This window comes from Pongo abelii, chromosome 15 (assembly GCF_028885655.2).
Source record: "Pongo abelii isolate AG06213 chromosome 15, NHGRI_mPonAbe1-v2.0_pri, whole genome shotgun sequence".
Classification (NCBI taxonomy): Eukaryota; Metazoa; Chordata; class Mammalia; order Primates; family Hominidae; genus Pongo; species Pongo abelii.
In genome coordinates, this window is record NC_072000.2 from 67458073 (window position 1) to 67482422 (window position 24350).

General features: G+C 41.1%; 1 protein-coding gene across 7 annotated transcripts in view; it reads right to left on the reverse strand.

The window, feature by feature from the left end:
- Window positions 1–8283: 8283 nt before the first annotated feature.
- The window catches only part of GPHB5 (glycoprotein hormone subunit beta 5), a 33531-nt gene continuing 17464 nt past the window's right edge, over window positions 8284–24350 (reverse strand). For 3 of the 7 annotated variants that reach the window (XM_054530174.2, XM_054530172.2, XM_054530170.2), the window contains 3 exons: window positions 15753–15942; window positions 14271–14478; window positions 8284–9709 (listed from right to left, as the gene is read on the reverse strand). In XM_054530174.2, the coding sequence (XP_054386149.1) occupies window positions 9521–9709; window positions 14271–14478; window positions 15753–15853 (498 nt within the window). In that variant the 5' untranslated portion in view covers window positions 15854–15942 and the 3' untranslated portion in view covers window positions 8284–9520. Of the gene's footprint in view, window positions 9710–14270; window positions 14479–15752; window positions 15943–17313; window positions 17453–24350 lie in introns of all 7 variants that reach the window. The other 4 variants (XM_054530175.2, XM_054530171.2, XM_054530176.2 and 1 more) reach the window with 4 other exon arrangements.

The following is a 24350-nucleotide window of genomic DNA, read 5'->3' on the forward strand; positions in this document are numbered from 1 at the left end:
GTTGTCATCAGGTTATCCAAAGTTAAGACAAAGGAAAAAAAATCTTAAGAGCTGTGAAACAGAAGCACCAGGTAACCTATAAAGGAAAACCTATCAGATTAACAGCAGATTTCTCAGCAGAAACCCTACAAGCTAGAAGAGACTGGGGCCCTATCTTCAGCCTCCTCAAACAAAACAATTATCAGCCAAGAATTTTGTATCCAGCGAAACTAAGCATCATATATGAAGGAAAGATACAGTCATTTTCAGACAAATAAATGCTGAGAGAATTCGCCATTACCAGGCCACCACTACAAGAACTGCTATGCTAAAAGGAGCTCTAAATCTTGAAACAAACCCTGGAAACACAGAACCTCTTTAAAGCATAAATCACACAAGACCTGTAAAGCAAAAATACAAGTTAAAAAGGAAAAAAAAAAAACCACAAAAAAATACAAAGTAGGCAACAAAGAGCATGTTGAATGCAACAGTACCTCACATTTCAATACTGACATTGAATGTAAATGCCCTAAATGCTCCACTTAAAAGATACAGAACCACAGAATGGATAAGAACTCACCAACCAACTATCTGCTGTCTTCAGGAGACTCACCTAGCACATAAGGACTCACATAAACTTAAAGTAAAGGGGTGGGAAAAGGCATTTCATGCAAATGGACACCAAAAGTGAGGAGGGGTAGCTATTCTTATATCAGAAAAACAAACTTTAAAGCAACAGCAGTTAAAAGAGACAAAGAGGGACATTATATAATGGTAAAAGTCCTTGTCCAACAGGAAAATATCACAATTCTAAACATATATGCACCTAACACTGGAGCTCCCAAATTTATAAGACAATTACTAATAGACTTAAGAAATGAGATAGACAGCAACACAATAATCGTGGGGACTTCAATACTCTACTGACAGCACTAGACAGGTCATCAAGATAGAAAGTCAACAAAGAAACAAGAGATTTAAACCATACCTTGGAACAAATGGACTTCACAGATATATACAGAAAATTATCATCCAATAACCACAGAATACACATTCTATTCAACACTGCATGGAACTTTCTCCAAGATCGACCATATGATAGGCCATAAAACAAGCCTCAATAAATTTAAGAAAATTGAAATTACATCAAGCACTCTCCCAGACCACAGTGGAATAAAGCTGGAAATCAACTCCAAAAGGAAGCTTCAAAACCATGAAAATACATGGAAATTAAATAACCTTCTCCTAAATGAGCATTGGGTCAAAACAAAATCAAGGTTGAAATTTAAAAATTCTTCAAACTGAATGACAATAATGACACAACCTATCAAAACCTCTGGGATACAGCAAAGGCAGTGCTAAGAGAAAAGTTCACAGCCTTAAATGCCTACATCAAAAAGACTGAAAGAGCACAAACTGACATTCTAAGGTCACACCTCAAGGAACTAGAGAAATAAGAACAAACCAAACTCAAATCCAGGAGAAGAAAAGAAATAACCAAGGCCAGAGCAGAGCTAAATGAAATTGAAACAAAAATAAATACAAAAGATAAATGAAACAAAAAGCAGGTTCTTTGAAAAGATAAATAAAATTGATAGACCATTAGCAAGATTAACCAAGAAGGAAGAGAAAAAATCCAAATAACCTCACTAAGAAATGAAACAGGAGATATTACAACTGACACCACTGAAATACAAAAGATCATTCAAGGCTACTATGAATACCTTTACTCACATAAACTAGAAAACCTAGAAGAGATGGATAAATTCCTGGAAAAATACAACCCTCCTAGGTAAATCACTGAAGAATTAGATACCCTGAAAAGACCAATAACAAGCAGCAAGACTGAAATGGTAATTTAAAAATTACCAACAAAAAAAGTACAGGACCAAATGGATTCACAGCAGAATTCTACCAGACATTCAAAAAATTGGTACCAATCCTTTTGACAGTATTCCACAAGATAGAGAAAGAAGGAGCCCTCCATAATTCATTCTTTGAAGCCAACATCACCCTAATACCAAAACCAAGAAAGGACCTAACCAAAAAACAAAACTACAGACCAATATCCTTGATGAACGTAGATGCTAAGATCCTTAACAAAATACTTGCTAACCGAATCCAACAACAAAAAGATTATCAAAAAGATAATCCACAATGATCCAGTGGGTTTCATACCAGGGATGGTTTAATATACACAAGTCAATAAATGTGATACACCACATAAACAGAATTAAAAACAAAAATCACACAATCATCTTAATAGATGCAGAAAAAGCATTCAGCAAAATTCAGCATCTCTTTACGATTAAAACTCCCAGCAAAATCGGCATAAAAGGGACATACCTTAATGTAATAAAAGCCATCTATGACAAACTCACAGCCAACATACTACTGAATGGGGAAAAGTTGAAAGCATTCCCTCTGAGAACTGGAAAAAGACAAGAACGCCCACTCTCACCACTCCTCTTCAACACAGCACTGGAGTCCTAGCCAGAGCAATCAGACAAGAGAAAGAAATAAAGGGCATCCAAATCGGTAAAGAGGAAGTCAAACTGCCACTGTTTGCTGATGATATGATTGTTCACCTTGAAAACCCTAAGTCCTCCTCCAGAAAGCTCCTAGAACTGATAAAAAAAATTCAGCAAAGTTTCCAGATACAAGATTAATGTACACTAGTCAGTAGCCCTTCTATACACCAACAGTGACCAAGTGGAGAATCAAATAAAAAACTCAACCCCTTTTACAATAGCTGCAAAAGAAAGAAAAAAAAAAGGAAACCTAGGAATATACCTAACAAAGGATTCGAAAGACCTCTACAAGGAAAACTACAAAACACTGCTGAAAGAAATCATAGACGACACAAAAAAATGGAAATACTTCCCATGCTCATGGATGGGTAGAATCAATAGTGTGAAAATGACCATACTGCCAAAAGCAATCTACAAATTCAACGCAATCCCCATCAAAATACCACCATCACTCTTCACAGAATTAGAAAAAACAATTCTAAAATTCATATGGAACCAAAACAGAGCCCACATAGCCAAAGCAAGACTAAGCAAAAAGAACAAATCTGGAGGTGTCTGATCTCAACTATCTCACCTAGGTACATTGTCATCAGGTTATCCAAAGATAAGATGAAGGAAAAAAATCTTAAGAGCTGTGAGACAGAAGCAACTATCTGATCTCAAACTCTACTGTAAGGCCATAGTCACCAAAACAGCGTGGTACTGGTGAAAAAATAGGCACAAAGACCAAGAGGACAGAATAGAGAACCCAGAAATAAACCCAAATACAGCCAACTGACCTTCGACAAAGCAAACAAAAACATAAAGTGGAGAAAGGACACCCTTTTCAACAAATGGTGTTGGGATAATTGGCTAGTCAAATGTAGGAGAATGAGACTGGATCCTCATCTCACACAAAAATCAACTCAAGATGGATTAAGGACTTAAATCTAAGACCTGAAACTATAAAAATTCTACAAGATAACATTGGAAAATCCCATCTAGACATTGGTTTAGGCAAGGATTTCATGACCAAGAACCCAAAAGCAAACGCAATAAAAACAAAGATAAATAGCTGGGACCTAATTAAACTAAAGCTCTTTTCCACGGCAAAAGGAACAGTCAGCAGAGTAAACAGACAACCCGCAGAGTTGGAGAAAATCTTCACAATCTATACATCTGACAAAGGACTAATCCAGAATCTACAATGAACTCAAACAAATCAGTAAGAAAAAAACAAACAATCCCATCAAAAAGTAGGCTAAGGACATGAATAGACAATTCTCAAAAGAAGATATACAAGTGGCCAACAAACATATGAAAAAATGCTCAACATCACTAATGATCAGGGAAATGCAAATCAAAACCACAATGTGATACCATCTCACTCCTGCAAGAATGGCCATAATTAAAAAATCAAAAAAACAGTAGGTGTTGGCGTGGATACAGTGAACAGGGAACACTTCTACACTGCTGGTGGGAATGTAAACTAGTACAGCCTCTATGGAAAACAGTGTGGAGATTATTTAAAGATCTAAAAGTAGAACTGCCATTGGATCCAGCAATCCCATTACTGGGTATTTACCCAGAGGAAAAGAAGTCATTATTCAAAAAAGATACTTGCACACGCATTTTTATGGTGGCCCAATTTACAATTGCAAAATCTTGGAACTAACCCAAATGCCCATCAACCAAAGAGTGGATAAAGAAGCTGTGGTGTATATATATATACACACACACACACACAATGGAATATTACACAGCCATAAAAAGGAATGAATTAACAGCATTTGCAGTGACCTGGATGGGATTGGAGACTATTATTCTAAGTGAAGTAACTCACCAATGGAAAACCAAACATTGTATGTTCTCACTGAAATGCAGGAGCTAAGCTATGAGGATGCAAAAGCATAAGAATGATGCAATAGACTTTGGGGGCTTTGGGGGAAGAGTGGGAGGGGAGCGAGGGATAGAAGACTACAAATAGGGGCAGTGTATACTGCTCAGGTGATAAGTGCACCAAAATCTCACAAATCACCACTAAAGAACTTACTCATGTAACCAAATACCACCTGTACTCCAATAACTCATGGAAAAATAAAAAATAAACACATTTCCAAGAGTAAGGAGTTGCTGAGAGTTAGTTTATGCACCATAGTCAATTCCCCTGCACCACTCCTTACATGCCTAGAAAACAAGTTTAGGACATACATCCCTCAGTTCCACAGCAGTCTCTGAATTTCCCTTCAAGGCTCTGCTTTTTCTCCCTCAGTCTCTTCCATGGTAAGCTTTCATTTAAGCTACAGCAAAACATTATCTTCCTAGAGGTTATACAGGAAACCAGAGAAAAGTTCCAGTCTCCATAAAACAGCCCAACCTTGCATGGAGCCACCTCCAGGAAAGATGGCAGAAATGCTAATCAATGGTAAGAGATAGTCTGACGATAAAGACTTCTCCAAGCAGGAATGACTTGTAAGAAGCATTCCAAAAAGGCACTGTGCTGTAGTGGAAAATGTTTGGTTCTGATTCATAGAAACCTAGCATGTGTTACTTATTAGCTCTGTGACCTTGGGCAAGTTATTTGACCTCTCTGAGCTTCTATTTCATCATCTGCAAAATGCTAATGGTAAAATGACAATGACAATGCTTACTAGCATAGTTAATACAATAACTAAGAAGTATTAATATAAAGGATTCTGCTTATAGTAAGAGATCCATAAATAGTAACAATAGATTTTTTTTATTTTCCAAACACAGTACCTTGCACAAAATTTAAGTTAATAAATATTTGTGGAAAGAAGGGAGAAAGGAAAAGGGAGACTTGAAAAAGATTCAAGTTTAGCACAGTATAAATCCTGATAGAGGCTTTCCTCTTTTTCACTAATAAATTATCTGATTATAACATAGATCTATTGAGGAAAGTGTTTGAATACCATGGACTACTAGCACACAGATCCTGCAGATCAGAGCCCTCTGGTGGCCATCGCAGCTTTGCTACCTGTTAGAACAATTTTGCCCACCTTGTCTCTTACAGCTTCATGTCGCCACCTGGTACCTGTTGTCCTAGATCTCTATCTCCTACGCTGACACCAGAAACCCAGTTCCACAGCAGCTTCCCCTGGCATCAACCTCAGCCTAGAAAGGATAGTGACAATCAAGCTTTTCTGAGATGCACCCCTCACTAGTCATTCTTTGTTGCTTTGTAAAAGAAATGGCCACTAAACCCTCCAGATGAACACAGCCAACTGGCGAGTTCTCTGGTCTTATGTAATAAATCCATTCTGGCAGGCCCACCTCTCTGTGCCTTTTGTTCCTCAGTACTCTGCTAGGACAGTTCTGGCATCTTCTTTTCATTAATGCAAGCCACCATTTTCCTCACTCTTGAAGGACACATCCCAGCAGCACACTGGGACCAGATCCAAGCATCCTTTTGATTATATTATATTCTGATAATGCCTGCATATGGATGAAATCTTCTTATCCTGTCTTATATTCTGGCACCCCACCCCCCATATCCCTGTCTGAACCCCCCAAGATCCATTGCTAAGCACACTCCACCAATTCTTCCTGGTTTACATTGTCAAATCCTGAAGATCCTTCAGGGGAGACGCTTGTTCCTCCCACCACAGAGCAAGTCCTTTCCCAGCCAGATCATCCTGAGAATTGACCGTAATGAACCATCTAGAATAATATGAGATTGTGGGCAGTATTTGAGGAGGGCAAGTATCATCATGTAAAGCATCCTTCTCGGCATGGTCTCCAGGCAAGGGGAGTCTGCTATCCACTAGCAAGGAGGGGCCAGGAGGTTCCTCTGCAGGGAAACCTCAAGTCCATCATCCACCTAACTGTTCCCATTCCAGGTCTCTATGTCTCACTTTTTCCCTATTAGGACCTTGACTTAAGTATAGGAGACTTGCCAGAGTAGTAAATTCAGCCCTTTTATTAATTCAGCTGCTTTCTCAATTAGATATTAGGCCTAATTTTAAGCACAGTCTGTCCTTCAGCTGCATTCGAAGACAATCTCTTCAAATCAGCTTTCATATCATGCCTGAGGGCTTTTATTGCACTTAACGACCAACTAATCCCACAGTCCTTATAATTACCATGGTCTTCAATATCTCCCAAATGTTACTGTATTAGCCAGTGCATGCCTTCCCATGTGTATTACAGATCAGTTCACTACAAGGCAGTCAGTACGTGAACTGCACAACATTTTGCTCAATGGCAGACGGCACGTATGATGGTGGTCCCATAAGATTATATTTTTTCTGTACTTGTTCTATGTTTAGATACACAAATATTTACCATTGTTTTACAGTTGCCTACAGCATTCAGTATAGTAATCTGTTGTACAGATTTGTAGCCTAGCAGCGATAAGCTATACTACATAGCTTAGCTATGCAGCAGGCTATACCGTCTAGGTTTGTGTAATTACACTATGTTCTCACAATGACAAAATTACCTAATGATGCATTTCTCATAATGTACCCTTGTTAAGTGACCCATGACTGTAATTGTGATGCTACAGCATGCTACATCCTGCATTAAAGCTGAGCTTCCCAAAAGACAGCTAAGCTGGAGTTTATTCATTTGGCCCCTTAAATCCACTCTCTTTCTTCAACTTGCTGCCTAGGAGGCCAACATTTATGGACTGAATCAATGGGTTTTCTCACTCTCTGCTTTTCCATTTGATTCCCATGTGTTTTTTTTCTTTTTTTTTTTTTTTTTTTTTAAGAGATGGGGTCTTGCTCTGTCATTCAGGCTGGCGTGCAGTGGCACAATCACAGCTCACTTGCAGCTTTGACCTCCCAGTCTCAAGGGATCCTCCCACCTCAGCCCCCTGAGTAGTTGGGACTACAGCTGCGCACCACCACACCCAGCTAATTTTTTTTTTTTTTTTTGAAGAGACAGGGTCTCACCATGTTGCCCAGGCTAGTCTCAAACTCCTGGCCTCAAGTAATTCTTCCACCTCGGCTTCCCAAAGTGCTGGGATTACAGGCATGAGCCACCACGCCCAGCTTGATTCCCATTTCATTCAACAGAAGACCAGGGGATGGGAGGAGAGTGAGGATGGGTATCTGCTCCCCCACCTCCCTCCCTACCAGGTCTCAGTTTGGGAAGGGCTGCCTCCTCCTACCAAAGGCTGCAGCTCCTGTCAAGGATCTCACTCCTACAGTTCTTTCTGGGGTCTGACAATCACTCCCTCCTCTTGTTCCTTCAGCCTAGGGTTCTCCATTGCCGCTGAACCAGATCTGTTTCAACCCCACTTGTTGGTTTCCTTAATTCTGCCCACACATTTGTAAATCATCTCTTCAGTATCCCACTTCAATAGATCACTGGTTTCCTGCCAGGACCTTTATTCATGCTGCGGTCATCTTTTCTCAAATCCTGGCAAGCCCTTGGTGCCTCAGAAAATTCTGAGGAAAGTCTTTAGGGGTGGGTTGAAAACACTTGAGTGGCACCACTCAGGATTCATCCCTAATCATCACCCATTGTTCCAGCAGAGACCCCAAGTACTTGCCTTCTTCTTATGTTAGAGTGACTTCCTTTCCTACCGACACATCTGCTAAAGGTTGGTTGGATTTTGCTCCTGCCCTTTGTTCCCAGATGTTCACCCCGCATCCCAGTACTTGACTGTCAATCTCAACATTTGCTTTACTGTGTTTTAGGGGGACTCCTTGAGTTCTTATTCAAGAAGGACTCCTGGCTGCCAGGGGTATGTCTATGCAGTTTGTGCCACCGTTGGAACTCATGCTACCCAGAGTCATCTGTCTGTGTCCTTTACTAAACATGACATGCCACATTAATGCTTAAGTAAAAATAACCTTGTAGTTTATTTGAGGTGTACTTCTCACTGTTATTCCAAGTGCACTAAGAATTAAAAAGACTTTCTTGAAAGTTGTCATGAATCCAAAAGACAGAGGACATGCTTTATTGGCATTAATATAGGTTTTCTTGGCACATTATGAAAAAGGAACAAGGTTAAATTCAACCCCAAAAATGCCAGAATTAAAGACATTTGCATAACATTAGAGTTTTGGAGGTTTTTTCCAGCCACAGAATTAGCTACTGTAAGATTTTAGAGAGGCAGGAGCTAGAAAATCACAGACTTTTTCCTCTGAGCCAGCGATGCAGTTTTACCCCTAAACGCATATAAAATTTCTGAGTTTAGCAAGTTACAACTTAAATTTAAAATATGATAAATGGGGAAGAATACTTGTGATTGGCCATTTTGCCATAGCTTTGGGAGAACATCATACTCTAAAACATGAGTTTAGTTTAATAAGTTTTTAAGGCTAAATGAGATAGCTATTAGTTACATATTTTATTTCTGTTTTTTTTTTTCTTTTAATCCCGACGTATCCTCTTTATTAAGACTCTTAAGGGAGCTAGCGAATTTTGCTAGGGAAAAGAATTATCCAAATCCAAACATCTTTTTATTGAAGCTACTTTCTTTGTATATCTGAGCAGTCTTATTTCTTGTGTAGATAATTGCTCAGTTAAAAGGGGAAGGGAGCATTTTCCCTAAAGAAGCTTGCAGCTGGAATTCCTCTGGGGTAAGGAAGACTAACTAGTACATGGGTTTTGTTCATTTCTAGCCCTTTAGTCATAAATCCAGTTGGAGATCAGTGGCTAAATAGAACATGAGAATTTAAAGACTTTCCAGCCCCATATCCTAATTACATCCAATGTGTTTAAATCATTAGCATATTATAAGTCCAAATTGGGGGAGGATTGTGATACACAAATTATGTTCCAAGACTCAAGGCAAAGAAAAATTAATTTGCAGGTATGTGAACTGGAGAAATTATTTTGGTGAAGGCAGGAATATTGTTTTGAACTTTTAGCATAAGTAGGCTGCATTTGGGCCTTTTGCCTGAGCTTGACCTAATGGGTGACAGGTAACCTCCTCCATGGGTATGGTCGAAATTAAACAGTCTTGCATCCAGGAAGTATAACTGCATGTGCTGCGCACACAGGTGGGTCTGTGAGGCTGAGGCGCTAGCTGCTCTCTGCAGACCATGCCGGCCTCAGATGGTCTCACACTCCGTGGTGGCAGTGGAGCAGGCTCCGCAGTCACAGCGGATGGCCACGGGATAGGTGTAGAAGGGGTCGACTCCCGGGGCACAGTTGGGCAGCTTGACGGTCACATGTTTGGTCTCGTTGTAGGTACAGACTCGATGATGGGCTTCAATATAGGGGGGTTCCAGAATGGGTTTCTGTCCCCACAGATAGAAAACAGAATTCATTAGAACATATGATCTTGTTTCAGTTTTTTAGTATCATTTATCACTATCAGAAATTAACTTGTTATTCGTTGATTTACTTGTTGCTCTGTCGTCTCCCAGTAGAAAACAAACTCCTGAAAGCAAGAAGCTGATTTCATTCAAGACCATATCCTAAGCTCCCAGGAGAGACCATAGCACACAGCAAGTGCTCCATGCATAGTCAGCAAATGAATCATCTTGGTCATTGCAAATACCTTCTAACTGGTCTCCCCTCTTCCATTTTTACTCGCTACAATCTATTTGCAACACAGCGGCCCTGAGTGATCCTGTTTAAACCTAAGTCAGATCATGTTACTCTTCTGCCCAAAGCCCCAGTGATTTCCCATCTCACTCAGAGCAAAAATCAAAGACCTTATGATCACCTTCAAGACCTACATCACCTTCTCTGCACCTCTACCTTCTGAAATGCCTGCAACCATTCCCACCTCACTGACTTCCTTACTAGGCTCACAGGGGTCTCCTTATTGTTCCTCTGACCCACCAGGAACAGTCCCAGCTCAGGGCCTTTGCACTTACTGTTCCTTCTGCCTGGAACACTCTTCTCCGGTATGATTCACTCCTTCACCAATCTTTGGTTTTTGTTAGAATGTCACCCTCTCAGGGAAGCATTTCCTGACCACCCTATTTAAAATCGCAACATTACATCTCCGTGCCCAGAAACTTCCCATCCCCCATCCTGCTTTATTTTTCACCACAGCACTGATCAATACCACATGACGTAATCTACCTTTCATTCATTTGTGTGATATTCCTCCCACTCTAGAAAGTAAGCTCTTTTAGGACAGAGATTTTTGCCCACTGTGCCTCCAGTACCTAAAACAGACCCCAGGAAGGTTTCAATAACTATTTGTCATTGAATCAATGAAAGAAAACATTACAAGACAGGTTCCCGAATACTCTGTGCACTGTTCTGATCATCAAAAAGATTCGTTTCCTTCTTTCACCTTTTATAAATCTTAAGCTCAAAGATAATTTTGATAAACAGAGCACACAGATCAGAAAAAATACCAGCACACAGCCGGAGTTAAAATCTCAAGCCCTGCAGTCAGAACTATGGAGCTTGAGTCCCTGTTCTGCCACTTGCTGGAGACCTTGGAAAATCCACTTAACTTCCTGAAGACTCAGTTTCCTCCTCTGTAAAACAAAATATCTACCTCCCACCATTGTTTGAGAGATAAGGTAAGACGATATACGCAATGCACAATGTCTAGCACAAAATAAGTGTTCAATAAATGCAATCCAATTTTTTTTTTTTTTTTTTTTTTTTTTTATACGGAGTCTTGCTGTCTCCCAGGCTGGAGTTCAGTGGCGCAATCTCGGCTCACTGCAAGCTCCACCTCCCGGGTTCACGCAATTCTCCCACCTTAGCCTCCCGAGTAGCTGGGACTACAGGCACCCACCACCACGCCCTGGCTCATTTTTTGTATTTTTAGTAGAGACAGGATTTCACCATGTTAGCCAGGATGGTCTTGATCTCCTGACCTCGTGATCTGCCTGCCTGGGCCTCCCAAAGTGCTGGGATTACAGGCGTGAGCCACCACGCCTGGCCAATCCATTGTTCTTATTAGTGCAATTATTATAAGAAAGTAATGAAAATAATAACAAGCTTTCAAATGACAGTACCTTTGCTTTTTTGTTCTTCTTTGTTCTAGGCAAAAAAGAATATATATACATATGTAACTCAAGATGAAGTTCTTGCATGAATGTCATGAAAATAGCAGCCTTGCCTTTTTTTTTTCCTTTTTTTCTTTTTTTTTTTTTTTTTTTTTTGAGATGGAGTCTCATTCTGTCGCCCATGCTGGAGTGCAGTGGCGTGATCTCAGCTCACTGTAACCTCCACCTTCTGGGTTCAAGCGAGCCTTCTGCCTCAGCCTCCCAAGTAGCTGGGACTACAGGTGCATGCCACCACACCCGGCTAATTTTTGTATTTTTAGTACAGACAGGGTTTTACTCGCCTCTACTAAAAACTGGCCAGGCTGGTCTTGAACTCCTGACCTCATGATCCATCCACCTCGGCCTCCCAAAGGGCTGAGATTACAGATGTTAGCTACCGTGCCCGGCCAGCCTTGCCTTTGACAAAGATCAGAAGAGCTGAATTTGTCCTCAACTGTTTTCTCCTACCTTCCCATATTTGCTTTAAGTCCTCTTACCATAAGTACTCTGGGAACCTAGGCAGACCAGATGCCCCATAAAATTTCATTTTCAGATACATAATTTTTTAGTATAAGTCGTCCCAAATACTATATGAGACAGACAGACTTATGCTAAAAATTTATTTATTATTTATCTTAAATTCAAATTTACCTGGGCTTCCTGGTTTTCTGGTTTTATTTCAGTTTGGGTTTCTGTGGGGAGGGATTGGTTTTGTTTTATTTTGTTTGTCTGTTTGCTAAATCTGGCAACTCTATACCCAGATTATGAGGAATAGCTATTTTCAACAACAGTTCCACCTTCAAATGTAAATCCAGCCAGTCTGTCGTCATGAACATCCTTATTTTCAGACATGCTTTCAGTTAACATCCCCCCTGTCAAAAAATCAAGTGCTTTATAGCTCAGAAACTTTCAGATTGCTGGGAAAATGAATCTTATTCTTTTATTTATTTTCTATTGGTAACCTCCCTTTTCATAACACAGTCAAGACATGAATGAAAGCTGGCTAAGATCAGGGAGAATCTTGTTCTTTAATGGTTTTGGTGCTTCCATCTTTCCAGTGAGAGCACAGTTCCTGACCTCCTATGAGTGACTATGATCCAATTAAAGACATTCATCAGTTTTTAAAAAGAAGAGAAGATGGGATGAATTGAGGGGAAGCAGGAGTTTGAGGATTTGGCACAGAGAGGGCTTCAAATAGCCCAGACACTAGATGCGAACAGGGAGAGGCCCTGCCAGGCCAGTCCCTGAACAGGAGGAGGCGCCAAGTGCCCCAAGTGAGTTTGCTGCCAATTGACAGGCAAAGTCTACTTAACAAAACCCGATTTTCATTTGGCTAGTAGGGCTCAAGCCCCTGAATGAGGCAAAAAGAAAACTACTTTGATAGAGTAGTTTCATCCAATTTGGAGATTTCATCACTATGACCCAATTCCATTCACAGGGCCGTAATTTACCTAAGCAAGAGCAGGTTACCCTCTGGGTCCCCAAAGAGAAGGCTATTTTTCCCAATGGCAGTGTCCACTCACAGTGCAAGTGTGATTCTAAGTGGCCTTCCATTAGGCTGGAGGATCTACAGCTCCAGGGGGAGGTCCATCCTAGTCAACCAACAAATGTGTATTGAATGCCTTGTTCATACACGACACCTTGACAAAAGCTGTGAAGGTTATAAGAATGAACCTCTGTCCTCAAAAAATTTAAATCATGCGTGTGGTGGGGGAGGAAGTAAGACAAAAAATAGAGTATAGTCAAGGGCTTACCTGCAAGTCAAAAAAGGCCCAGAAAGGGAGCTGGCACTGCAGATGGGCATCAGGAATAAATACGATAATGACAGATGGGAAGGAGAAGGGATATGAGGGAAGGACCAAAATGAGATCCATGAGGGCTATTTGATAAAACCTTTGAAAGTCACTTATCAAGGCCAGAGTAAGAAAATGTGTTGTCTCCAGGAAAGCAGGCAGACGCCATATTGCTGAGCACCTTGAAAGTTCGTTATTGAATCTGTAGTAGCGTGTGGACATTCAAGGTTTTGGGGCCAGGGAGTGACAAGATCAGAGCTAGCACTTCATTGGTTACCAAGTGGGCGGGCCTCAGGGGGAAGAGCCCACAGTCACTACGTAATGTGATCTGCTGGGGAGCTGAATAGCTCTCTTCCTCTTCATCACTCAGACAGCTCCTCTTAGCCCAATAGGATTTTAACTTTGTTTGAGAGTGTTCTCTCCACTTTAAATTAAATGTCTCTAAAAAGGCCAGGTATAACTGAATATGAAGGAACTTAATGGATCCGTCAGTGATAACCCCAGAGGGCTCCCAGAGACTTGAGGAGGAAAAGGGCTGTGGAAGAGGCAGTGAAGGGGTCTCACCCTTCACTGGGACCAACTCTCACCCTTCAGCTCAGGGCCTCTTTCTTGGAAACTGGCTAATTTATCCAAAATGAGGAAACATAGGGAGGAGTTTGGGTCACAAGCTTGAACCACAAATTGATTCCCAGCTTTACACTGACACTCTACGTGACTTTGCAGCCACTCTCCCTTGAATCCCTCCATGTTATCTGTAAAATGGGTAGAACAGTACATCTTGACCTCCCAGAGATGATTCCCAGATACATAGACACAATGTAAACCAAATTCTTAATCTTATCAATGCTTTGTTAGAGGGGCAACATCATGTTTTTCAAATCACTTTTGGAAGATGCCAATCATAGTTTTGTTTTGGTTTTTTAAATCCACAGGAAAGGGCAGATGTCCCAGCTCTACCTCATATCATTTAAAAAGTGAACTCTTAAGAATCAGACCCAAGCTGCTGGCCCAGAAGACACTGTCATCTGCACATCTTAGCAACTCACCTCCCAGGTCTCACAGCGACCCCAGCAGGCATCCGTGGTGATCCGAAGGCCCCTGCAGCCTGGCTTCTTGGCCAGGAAAGTAAACTCCCTCACGGCACAGCCCACAAAGGTACGCAGGTTCCCACTGGAGGCACCGAGGACGCAGCCATAGCCAGCCAGAAGGAGGAGGGCCATGGGGCCAAGGAAGAGGAATGCCAGCTTCATGCTGCTGTTCCGGAGAGGGAAAGGACAGAGTTTAACAGATCTGGCTGCCTTCCATGGTGCAGCCAACCATGCATTTGTCACTATCAAAGGGACCTTGCTCCTAGCATTTCAGGGAAAATGAGCCCAGAAATTGTAAATGCCCACAAACTCCAACACAGGCATCCAGAGATTCTTGTAACTGGTGCCAGTGTGGATTCCATGGCCCTCTCTAGATATCCATCCTCCAAGTGCATTCTCAGGCTTTTCCTTATTGTAACTTAACTACTGCAGTTGACTTGTGTGTTAAAGAAGTTTGTCCCAGTGGTCTTTCCAAAATAAACATAAAATAGGAGTAACACCAAAACTAATCCATAATCCAACAGAATACATGAATACATGTAAATTATTTTTATTCAGGTCCAGGGTATTTGGGTGCCACGTTACATACTTTGCTCAAAACTATACTTTCAGTGTCATGATGGGGAATGGTTTGGAGGGGTTGATAAATATTAATAATAGTATTCCCTATATGCATCGTTACTAAACCAATTCACCACTAAACATGGATATGCAGAAGATATCATGAAACCTATCACCTGAGTTAGTGGCCATTCATAAATGTGTCCTACTCACTGTAAATTGCTTCTGCTCTAGGCTTCCACTGCAACAGCACCTACTTATGATTCTATTTAAATCCAAATGATGGAAAGCATAGGAGTTATTTAAAACATAACCTCAATCCACTGTCAAGTCCATCCTCTCTGGGTCTTGGTCATTCCCTGTGCTCTTTCAGGAGCCAGAATCAACCCCCTTCATGCTTGGCCCACTAGACAGAACTCACCTGGATTTTGAAGTATAAAGGATATGGCATTCATGGACCCTTACCCCCCACTGAATTCATTATTCTCACAGTTCCTACTTCTGACCTTACTGTAGCAAGTTCTCTGGGCTTCCCCTCCTCTGGAACGAGGTTACAGATATGGAGAAGCACTTACCTAATCTTGCAGGAGCCCACTCTTCTTTTAGAGCTGAAACTTGCACTAAGATTTCAGGAAGTCACAAAGAATGATAGAAGTTTGCTCTGGGTAAATGTCTCTACCTTCTGTTACTGGGCTGCTTGACTGCTCAAATATATAGGAAAGGTCTTGTCAATCAAAACAAAAGAGAGGCAGATCCTTACAGGAACTACTAAACACATCAAAGCCATGGAATAGAAAGCCAGTCTCTATTTTCCAAAACTGATTAACTTAAAGGGTGTTGTTTTGTTTCTCAACATCACCTACTGAAACAGAAGGTTACCTTGGTGGGTGGCATAATCCTAAGGAAATAGTCAGAGGTAGTTCCACCTGGTTCTCAGGAGAACAAATGCATTGTGGCAGATGGATTAAATTTTCCTTCATGGTAACCACAAGTTTCCTTTGAAACAGGGGTAAGTGACTGGCAGCTCATGGCAAACCCTTTCCTTTAACCGACAACATGTTTCAATACACTGAAAAATAACAAAACAATAATTCTTGCTGGAAAGAATGCAGGATCACTACCTGAAAAGATGGAAATCACAGTGAGAAGAAACATGTCGAAAGTCTTAAAATTAGCTAAGAATTAGATGATATTAATAACACCTTAAAATGAATCATTTAGGAAAAAAATACCGAGATGTTCCAAGTGATTATATTCCAGCATGAGAATTAAAGAAAACTTTTCATTTCCTTTATATGGTTTTCAGCATTTTTCACATGTTCTACATTGGGCAGACTTATGTAATAAAGAGTCAGTCAATATCAATGTTTTAAAATTAAAATAAACCAATAGGTATGCATTTGTTCTGACTATAAGGACATTCAGTGCTGCTCTGATAGAGACATTTTACCAGATTTTTGGTCTTAAATGATTCAAATAAGAACAAAATATTTTTTATGAGTATGGGATATGGTTTATATTTCAATCTACAATAACAGCATATGAGTGGATTAAAAATGTACTTGTTCATGGCATTTTTCTGGGTGCTCTAAAAAGTAAATGAAGCAAACATCATCTTTGCCCTTAGGAGTTTCGATATCATAGTAGATAATGACATAGGCAGAGACATTGAAGATGCACACTAACTAACTAGTGAAACGAAGTAAAGAAGTTAAACCATTTCCATTTTCTGCAAAGAAAAGTGTTCTTTAAATAAATGTACTGCTCATTGTAGATTTCACTTTCAAAACAGATAAAAATGCCCATTGAGTCCATCAATTTACCACCCCTCTCTCTAGAGCAGAATTATTATACATGTTTTATAGAAAATTGAACTAGGCTTGGAAAAAGGACTTTCTTCAGCCCTTCAGCCTGTAACTGGAGTACTCTGGGGACGGACTGCTCAGCTGGCCTGATCTTCCTAACTTGCTGGCCAAGAGCTAGCCAATCGGCAGTGAGCTGCCATCCTGGGCTGTTTCTGAAGACGGCTGCCCAACCCTTTAAGAACTGAAACATACACACTTGTGTCTGCAGAGTCACAAAATAAAGACAGATTACAAAGGCCAAGAGCATCTTTCTTTCACAATCCCCAACTTCTTTATAATGCAGAGATGTGGCATCATGCATTCCACCCTGTCAGCATTAACTTTATAAGAATGACAATTTATAGTCACTAAGCATCTACCATGGTGCCATGGAACCTGCTGTGCTCTTACATGTTATCTCTAGACCTTACAACAATTCTTTAAGTCAATTATTATTTTCTCGTTTTTACATTGGAAGAAATAGAAACTCAATCGTTTCGTAACCTGCCTACTTCCAAACCCTTCAACAATACTGGGAAAGGCAAATGGGTCTATTTCATCCCTGTAACCAACTACAGTTAATGGGAAGAGGCTACCTGGAATGTTGCGTTAAAGAAGGCAGCTGAAATCATTCTAAAGGCAAAGGGCAGTGGCCCATCAGCTTCATCCTGGGTGTAGGAAAGGAGAATGGTGTATGGATGCCACCTTTTGCAATCTAGGCCATGTCGCACCTCTCTGTGGACAGAGTGAGAGTTTGTAGTGTGACTTCAAAGGCTAATTAATGCCCTGCTACCTACAGGATATCTCTGCACCATAGTGTGCATGTGCCTGCCACCTTCCCTTCAATCCACGTTGAAATTCCCACCATTAAAGTCCCTCTCTTGAGGTAGCAAAGAAACATATAAGTAATGACTCCAAGGATAGACTCTGGAGAATCTTCTCTCCTTTTGTTCCATGATCATTTTCACATGGATTTATTGTCACCTTGGAGGGTGAGGCACAAGATATAGGTTCACTAGGGGCAGAAAGAAAAGAGAAGTGGTGTACGTGAGCAATCATCTTGAATTCCAGGGGGATCGTGACTCTAGAGGAAGGAGTCAAGTGTTAGTGCCTCAAAGGGGTGACTGAGAAACTGAGGCCTGGTCCAGGGAAGGCAGTCCCACGTGGGGAAATCCTGGGGTGCACACTGTGTGCAGGAGATGAAGGCACTGACAGAGCCTGGAAATACTCCCTTCCCTCCCGCAGCCATGTTGATTATCAGTGGCACAATCTCCTTTGGGACTACCTTGAGCAAGTCACTTCTCTGAGCCTCAGTTTCTTCATCTGTAACACAGTGGGGTTGGACCCTGTGACTCCTAAGGCCCTTCCCAGCTCCAGAATTTAAATATTTATAAACTACTTTATGAACACAAGAAGCTGAGGACAAGTCAGAGAGAGAGTGCGGAAGGTTACACAACCGTAAAATCAGATACGTTGTGCTGAAATCTTGATTCTGACACTTGCCAACTTATGATCTTGGTCAAGTCTAGTAGCCCACCTGAGTCTCAGCTTCCTACAAAATTGAAAATGCCTCCATTATAGGGGTCATGTGAGGATTCTACAAAATAATGTCTATAAATTACTTCTCACAGGGCTCGATACATGATAAGCAGGCAATAATTGTTGTTTCTCTTTCCTTCCCTGGAAATGCATCATTATCATGTGTACCACTAATAAATAAAAAGCTGCCAATAAAAAATTATATCACACCAGCAATTGTTAGGCATATCCTGATTTCGAACGTATTAGAGGTGAAAAAAAAAAATGTGAGTCTGAGAAGAGAAGAAGGAAAGTCTTTGAGGACTATGAGACCTCACCAGCATTCTGAAACCAGGACATGGGTAAGCACCAACCTTGCCTTCCCAGCCAACGTGGGGTGCTTTAATCTGACGCTAAAATTAACAACATGTTTTCGGTAGAAGAAAAAATCTCAAGTGTTAGGCTTAATTTTTAAAGTCCATATCTCATATTTTGAGGGTAAAAGCTTTATCACAGTTGCAAATTTCAATATATTAATAAATCTTCATAAACACTCAATTTCAGTTCTGACAAAATAGGGAGTCAAACCAGCTAAGCCAACCAATGCTCACTGAGCATCCACTATCTTGCACAGGTATTAAATGAGAGCCCACAGGAACTAAGCTGTTTGCTGCATCACTTAAAACCATCTCTTAAGAGTTTAGAAAAGATGTGCATGCTCTAGTATGTTTTTCCACACTGTGTTCTCAAAAGACACAATGCTCTGCCCAAGGGTCAAATTAATTAGCATTATGCTTCCCATGGGTGGAAAAAAAGCCACAAATGAAGCTATGAGTTTCAAGGAACTAATAGAATTAATGATAGAAGAAAGGTCAGCCTTGAATCTTATAAAGTGGTATGTTGCTTTTAATACGGCTTATTTTCCGCAGGGGAGAGGGGAGGAATTCTGGGCATATGAATGAAGATGAATAGTGAAGACTTGGAAGAAATTAATTTTGTTGAAAAGTCATTTCTTCCTTTCAAAGCACTGGGTGTTTGTGGGTCAGCTCCTCATGTTATTGACTTAAAGAGATAACATTTGCCCGAGATGATGGTGCAGTTGCTATGGTAACATTTTTTTAACAAGACTAAAAATAATGACTCCTGTGTCTGATTTACTAGGACAAGTCAAGCCTTTCTCCATAACTGTCTGAAAGAATTATCTGTCAGTTGTCACAGATTTATTTCAAATTAAGGGGCACATGGTTTAGGCACTGAAGTGAAATGTTTTTATTTCCGCCTGACTCTTCCACTTTTGAATATCACAGCTTTGCAGGGCATGGCAGACACATGCCTAATAGGGAGGAACAGAGCAGAGTTTAATGAGTCACAAAGAGGCATTCTTTATTTCAGGTGCATCCTGTATTCTCACTGGAATGAGTCCACAAAGCTGCTGGGTCCCCAAACTCTTCATTTGTAATTCCCGGGGCAGTCATACAGACAAGGCCAAGGTTTTTGTTAGCTAAACTTCGAAGCAACAGCACTTCATTTGTTAGTGCTTGACTTTGTTCCAGAAAAGATTCCTAGGCTCCTGGCCACTGACTATACACACGTGTGTCTGTGTGTGTCCATCCCTACGCTCCAGTGATGGGAGGATGGAGAAGGGGAGAGGAGAGCTGTTCTACTCGCCAGAGTGTTATATCATTTAACTAACAGGTATTAAGCAACTACTGTCTCACACTGGGGCCGCTGGGTTTATTAAAAAAAATTAAAATATGATGATGTTGGGAGGCGGTGGGCGGGTGGGGGCTGAGCTAACAACTGACAGTTCTCAAAGATTTCTTTCCTCCTTCCTTTCCTTTTCCTACTCCCTCCGTCCCTCCTTCTTTCTGGGATTCTGTATTTTATTGAGCATATCATCGAGTGTTACCATATGTCAGATACATACAAAGAACATTTGATGCACATATGAACGAAGCTAACAAGCTGTCCTCAAAGTGTCAATAGTCTAATGAGGATGATAAATAAACGAACATATATGGACCTAAAAACTGCATCCTTGGTCATTTACTCCAGAGAAATGGAAATTTATATTCACATAAAAACCTACACATGTTCAAAGCAGCTTTATTCATAATAGCCCCAAACTGGAAACAACTCAAGGGCCCTTCAACAGGTGCATGGTTAAACAAACTGTAGTACATCTGTAACATGGAATATTACTCACCAATAAAAGGGAATAAACACACAATTTACATGGATCTCCAGAGAATTATGCTGAGTGGAAAAAAGCTAATCCTGAAAGGCTATGTACTGTATGATTCCATTTACATAACATTCTTGAAATAACAAAGTTATAGAAATGGAAACTAGACCAGTGGTTGCCAGGGGTTAATAAGGGTCAGGTAAGGGTCAGGGGTGGGGAGGAAGTGTTATGTTATAAAAAGACGACATGAAGAATTTTGCACTGATGGAAATGTTCTGTCTCTTTTTTTTTTTTTTTTTTTTTTTGAGACAGAATCTCACTCTGTCACCCAGGCTGGAATGCAGTGGCAGGATCTTGGCTCACTGCAACCTCCGCCTCCCGGGTTCAAGCAATTCTCCTGCCTCAGCCTCCCAAGTAGCTAGGATTACAGGTGCACACCACCACGCCTGGCTAATTTTTTGTATTTTCAGTAGAGATGGGGTTTCACCATGTTGGCCAGGCTGGTCTTGAACTCCTGACCTCAGGTGATCCACCCACTTCAGCCTCCCAAAGTGCTGGGATTACAGGCATGAGCCACTGCACCCCATGGGAAATGTTCTGTCTCTTGACTGCAGTGGTGGATACACAAAAGAAAGATAAAATTGCACAGAACTAAACACACACATGCATGCAAATACAAGTAAAATGGGAACTCTGAACCAGATCAGTCATTGTATCAACGCCAATACCCTCATTGTAATATTGTATAACAGTTTTGCAAGATGTTATCATTGAGGGAGACTGGGAAAGGGGTATAAGGGGTCTCTCTGTATTCTTATAACTGCATATGAATCTACAATTTTCTCAAAATAAAAAATTTGACTTTTGAAAATTGACATAACAGTAAATGTGGTAAGTCCTATGATAAAAATGACAATAGGAGGCTCTAGGAGCTTAGACTAAGGTGTGGTGGCCGGGCATGGTGGCTCATGCCCGTAATCCCAGCACTTTGGGAGGCTGAGGCGGGCGGATCACCTGAGGTCAGGAGTTTGAGACCAGCCTGGTCAACATGGCAAACCCCGTCTCTATTAAAAATATAAAAATTAGCCAGGCATGGTGGCATGCATCTGTAATCCCAGCTACTAGGGAGGCTGAGGCAGGAGAATCGCTTGAACCTAGGAAGTGGAGGTTGCAGTGAGCCAAGATCACACCACCATACTCCAGCCTGGGCGACAGAGCAAGACTCTGTCTCAAAAAAAAAAAAAAAAAAAAAAAAAGATGTGGGGAGGAGTGTTGTCAGGAGAGACTTCCTCGAGAGGTGATTCCAGTTAGTTATCGAGGGGGTAGTGGGAGAGAGAGAGATAGTGTGAAAGAAAATGTATTCCAGGCAGAAGACACCACATGTAGAGCAAGGGCTTTGTCAGTCTTGTTCACCACTATTTCTCCAATGCCTAGAACACTGCCTGGCTCACAGTTAATTATCAAAAACTGTTGAGTGAATAACTGAACACATGAATGAGGGTGTGATGAGTTTTTCTTTCATCATGATTGAGCATAGAGTATATTCAGGAAGAGCCAGGGCCAAGAATGGCAGCAGCAGGTCGGATGCAGATCAGGCACTCTGAAAGGTTCCCAGGGTATAGTGAGGAGAAAGACAGAGCAAACAAACTGGCTGGGGAGGTTGCTACGGTGACCTAGGCGAGTACTTTGCCTACAACTTCAGATACTGAAAGCCCTTCGTGTTAAGTTCTATGTCTAAAGGAGAGGTATCCAATAAGATAGAAGTCACATATGCAATGTTAAATTTTCTAGTAGTCACATTTAAAAAGGTAAAAAAAAAAAAAACGGTAAATTAATTTAAATAATCAGTAGGTAATAACTGCTAGAAATAAAACAGATTTTATTTAACCCAACATTACCTAAAATGTCCATGTTTCAACATGTAATCAACACAAAAAGTTATTGATGAAATAATTTACACTCTTTTGACATCCTTTTTTTTATATTAAGTCTTTGGAATCTGGTTGGCATTGGCTGGGTGCAGTGGCTTACACCTGTAATCCTAGCACTTTGGGAGGCCAAGGCGGGAGGATCGCTTGGGCTCAGGAGTTTGAGACCAGCCTGGGCGACATGGCAAAAACCTATCTCTACAAAAAAAAAATACAAAAATGAGCTGGGCTTGGTGGCTCATGCCTGTAGTCCCAGCTACTTGAGAGGCTGAGGTGGAAGGATGCCTTGAGCCCAGGAGGTCGTGGCTGCAGTGAGCTGTGATCATGCCACTGCACTCCTCCAGCCTTGGTGAAAGAATCCGGTTGGCAATGATAGCACATATAATTGGCCACACATCTCATCCAAAATGCCACATTTCAAGAGCTACATGTGGTGGCTACCATATTGGACAGTGCCGATGCTTCCAGTGGCAAGAAGTAATTATTTGAGCTCGCTTCCAGTGGCAAGAAGTAATTATTTGAGCTCCTTCTAGACCCTGTTCAAGTAGCATATCTATTAATTCTTACAACAATAACCACCACAAACCTATGAACTGTTTTATTACCTACCCTTTCTGACAAGTTAAACAAATTAACCATGGCTTTCCAGCTAAGCAGCGATGGAGCTGGGATTCAAATTTGGCTCTGGCTGACTGATTTGCACTGTAGCAGGCTGCTTTAGCCACTTTGTTATACTGCTCCAGTGAGAAACCTTGGCCTAAAGTGAGGGGATCATTAGATCAAACTTATAGAAATATCTGAGTCCTCACCAGCTGAGCCCATGCAGCTGATGCATGTGAAATTTCAAAGCTTAAAGCAGTAAGTCCATAAAAGAGAATGTTTTCTCTGAACTTATCAAAATGCTCATTTACCCAGAACCATGATTTCTGATCTGCTGAACCAAATTACTGAATTTGAAAGTCTCAGTCTTTAGAAATATGCCTGTTTGCCTCACTCAGTCACTGCTTCTTACCTTAACAACACTAAGAGCCGGCATCAGAGTGATTTACAGATGGAAATTTCTCCTATGCAGAGATGACCCTGACATTTCATGAACAATGAAGCCAGAATGGTAATCAGGTCCAGAAAAGAAAAACTAATATAATCAAGAAGATGGAGGACTTTTATAATGAAAAATAAGATTGAAAAAAAATGCAACCCAGGCTGGAGGGATGGAAAATACAACATAAGATCTTGAAGCCATCACAACTGTGAGTGTACTGAACAGCAGCATTTTAACAACTAATGTAAGACCCATTTCTGTCTGTGGCTCCTGGGTCCTGAGTGTCTCTTGGAGTCAGTGATCCACCTTTGCAAAATGCTGGCCAAAGATTAGAGATATAGTTTGAGACTTAAGAGCTGGGTAATGTATAAGCCTTAAACTCAAGATTCTGGGTTAACAAGCCATGGATAGAAAACAAACTAGACCCAGGACAGAAAGCTGAAACAGCCTGAATATTAAACACATAAACATCTAACACTATTTATTGATTTCCTCACTATCTACTTGATCTCCTTATTTGGATGTCACAGAAAGAGTTCAACCTCATTATGTCCCAAACAAAGTTCATTATCTTTCTCCCCAGGCTCTTTCCCATCCTATTCATCTTGTTTTTCATCTCTGTAAACAATACCACCTGAGATTCGTTCTAGATCCCTCCCTGTCCGATATTCCACCTCCACCACACACACACAATCCTGTGGTTCTATCTCCCAAATGCCTTGTGACTGACCCAGCCTTCCTAATTCAGAGCCCTTGAAGACACCTCTTACTGATGCTCTCCTCTGCCTTCACACTTACCCTTCCATCTCCCCAACTCCTGCCTCTGCTTTGCCTCTGCTCATCGTCTAGCACTTGGCTTAGCTGCTGCTTCCTTCTGGAAGCCCGCCCTGATCCTCATCCTCCAAGTCTGAGGTGGGCACCCAGGCCATGTGCTCTCATCAAGTACCTCCCCTACAGCAG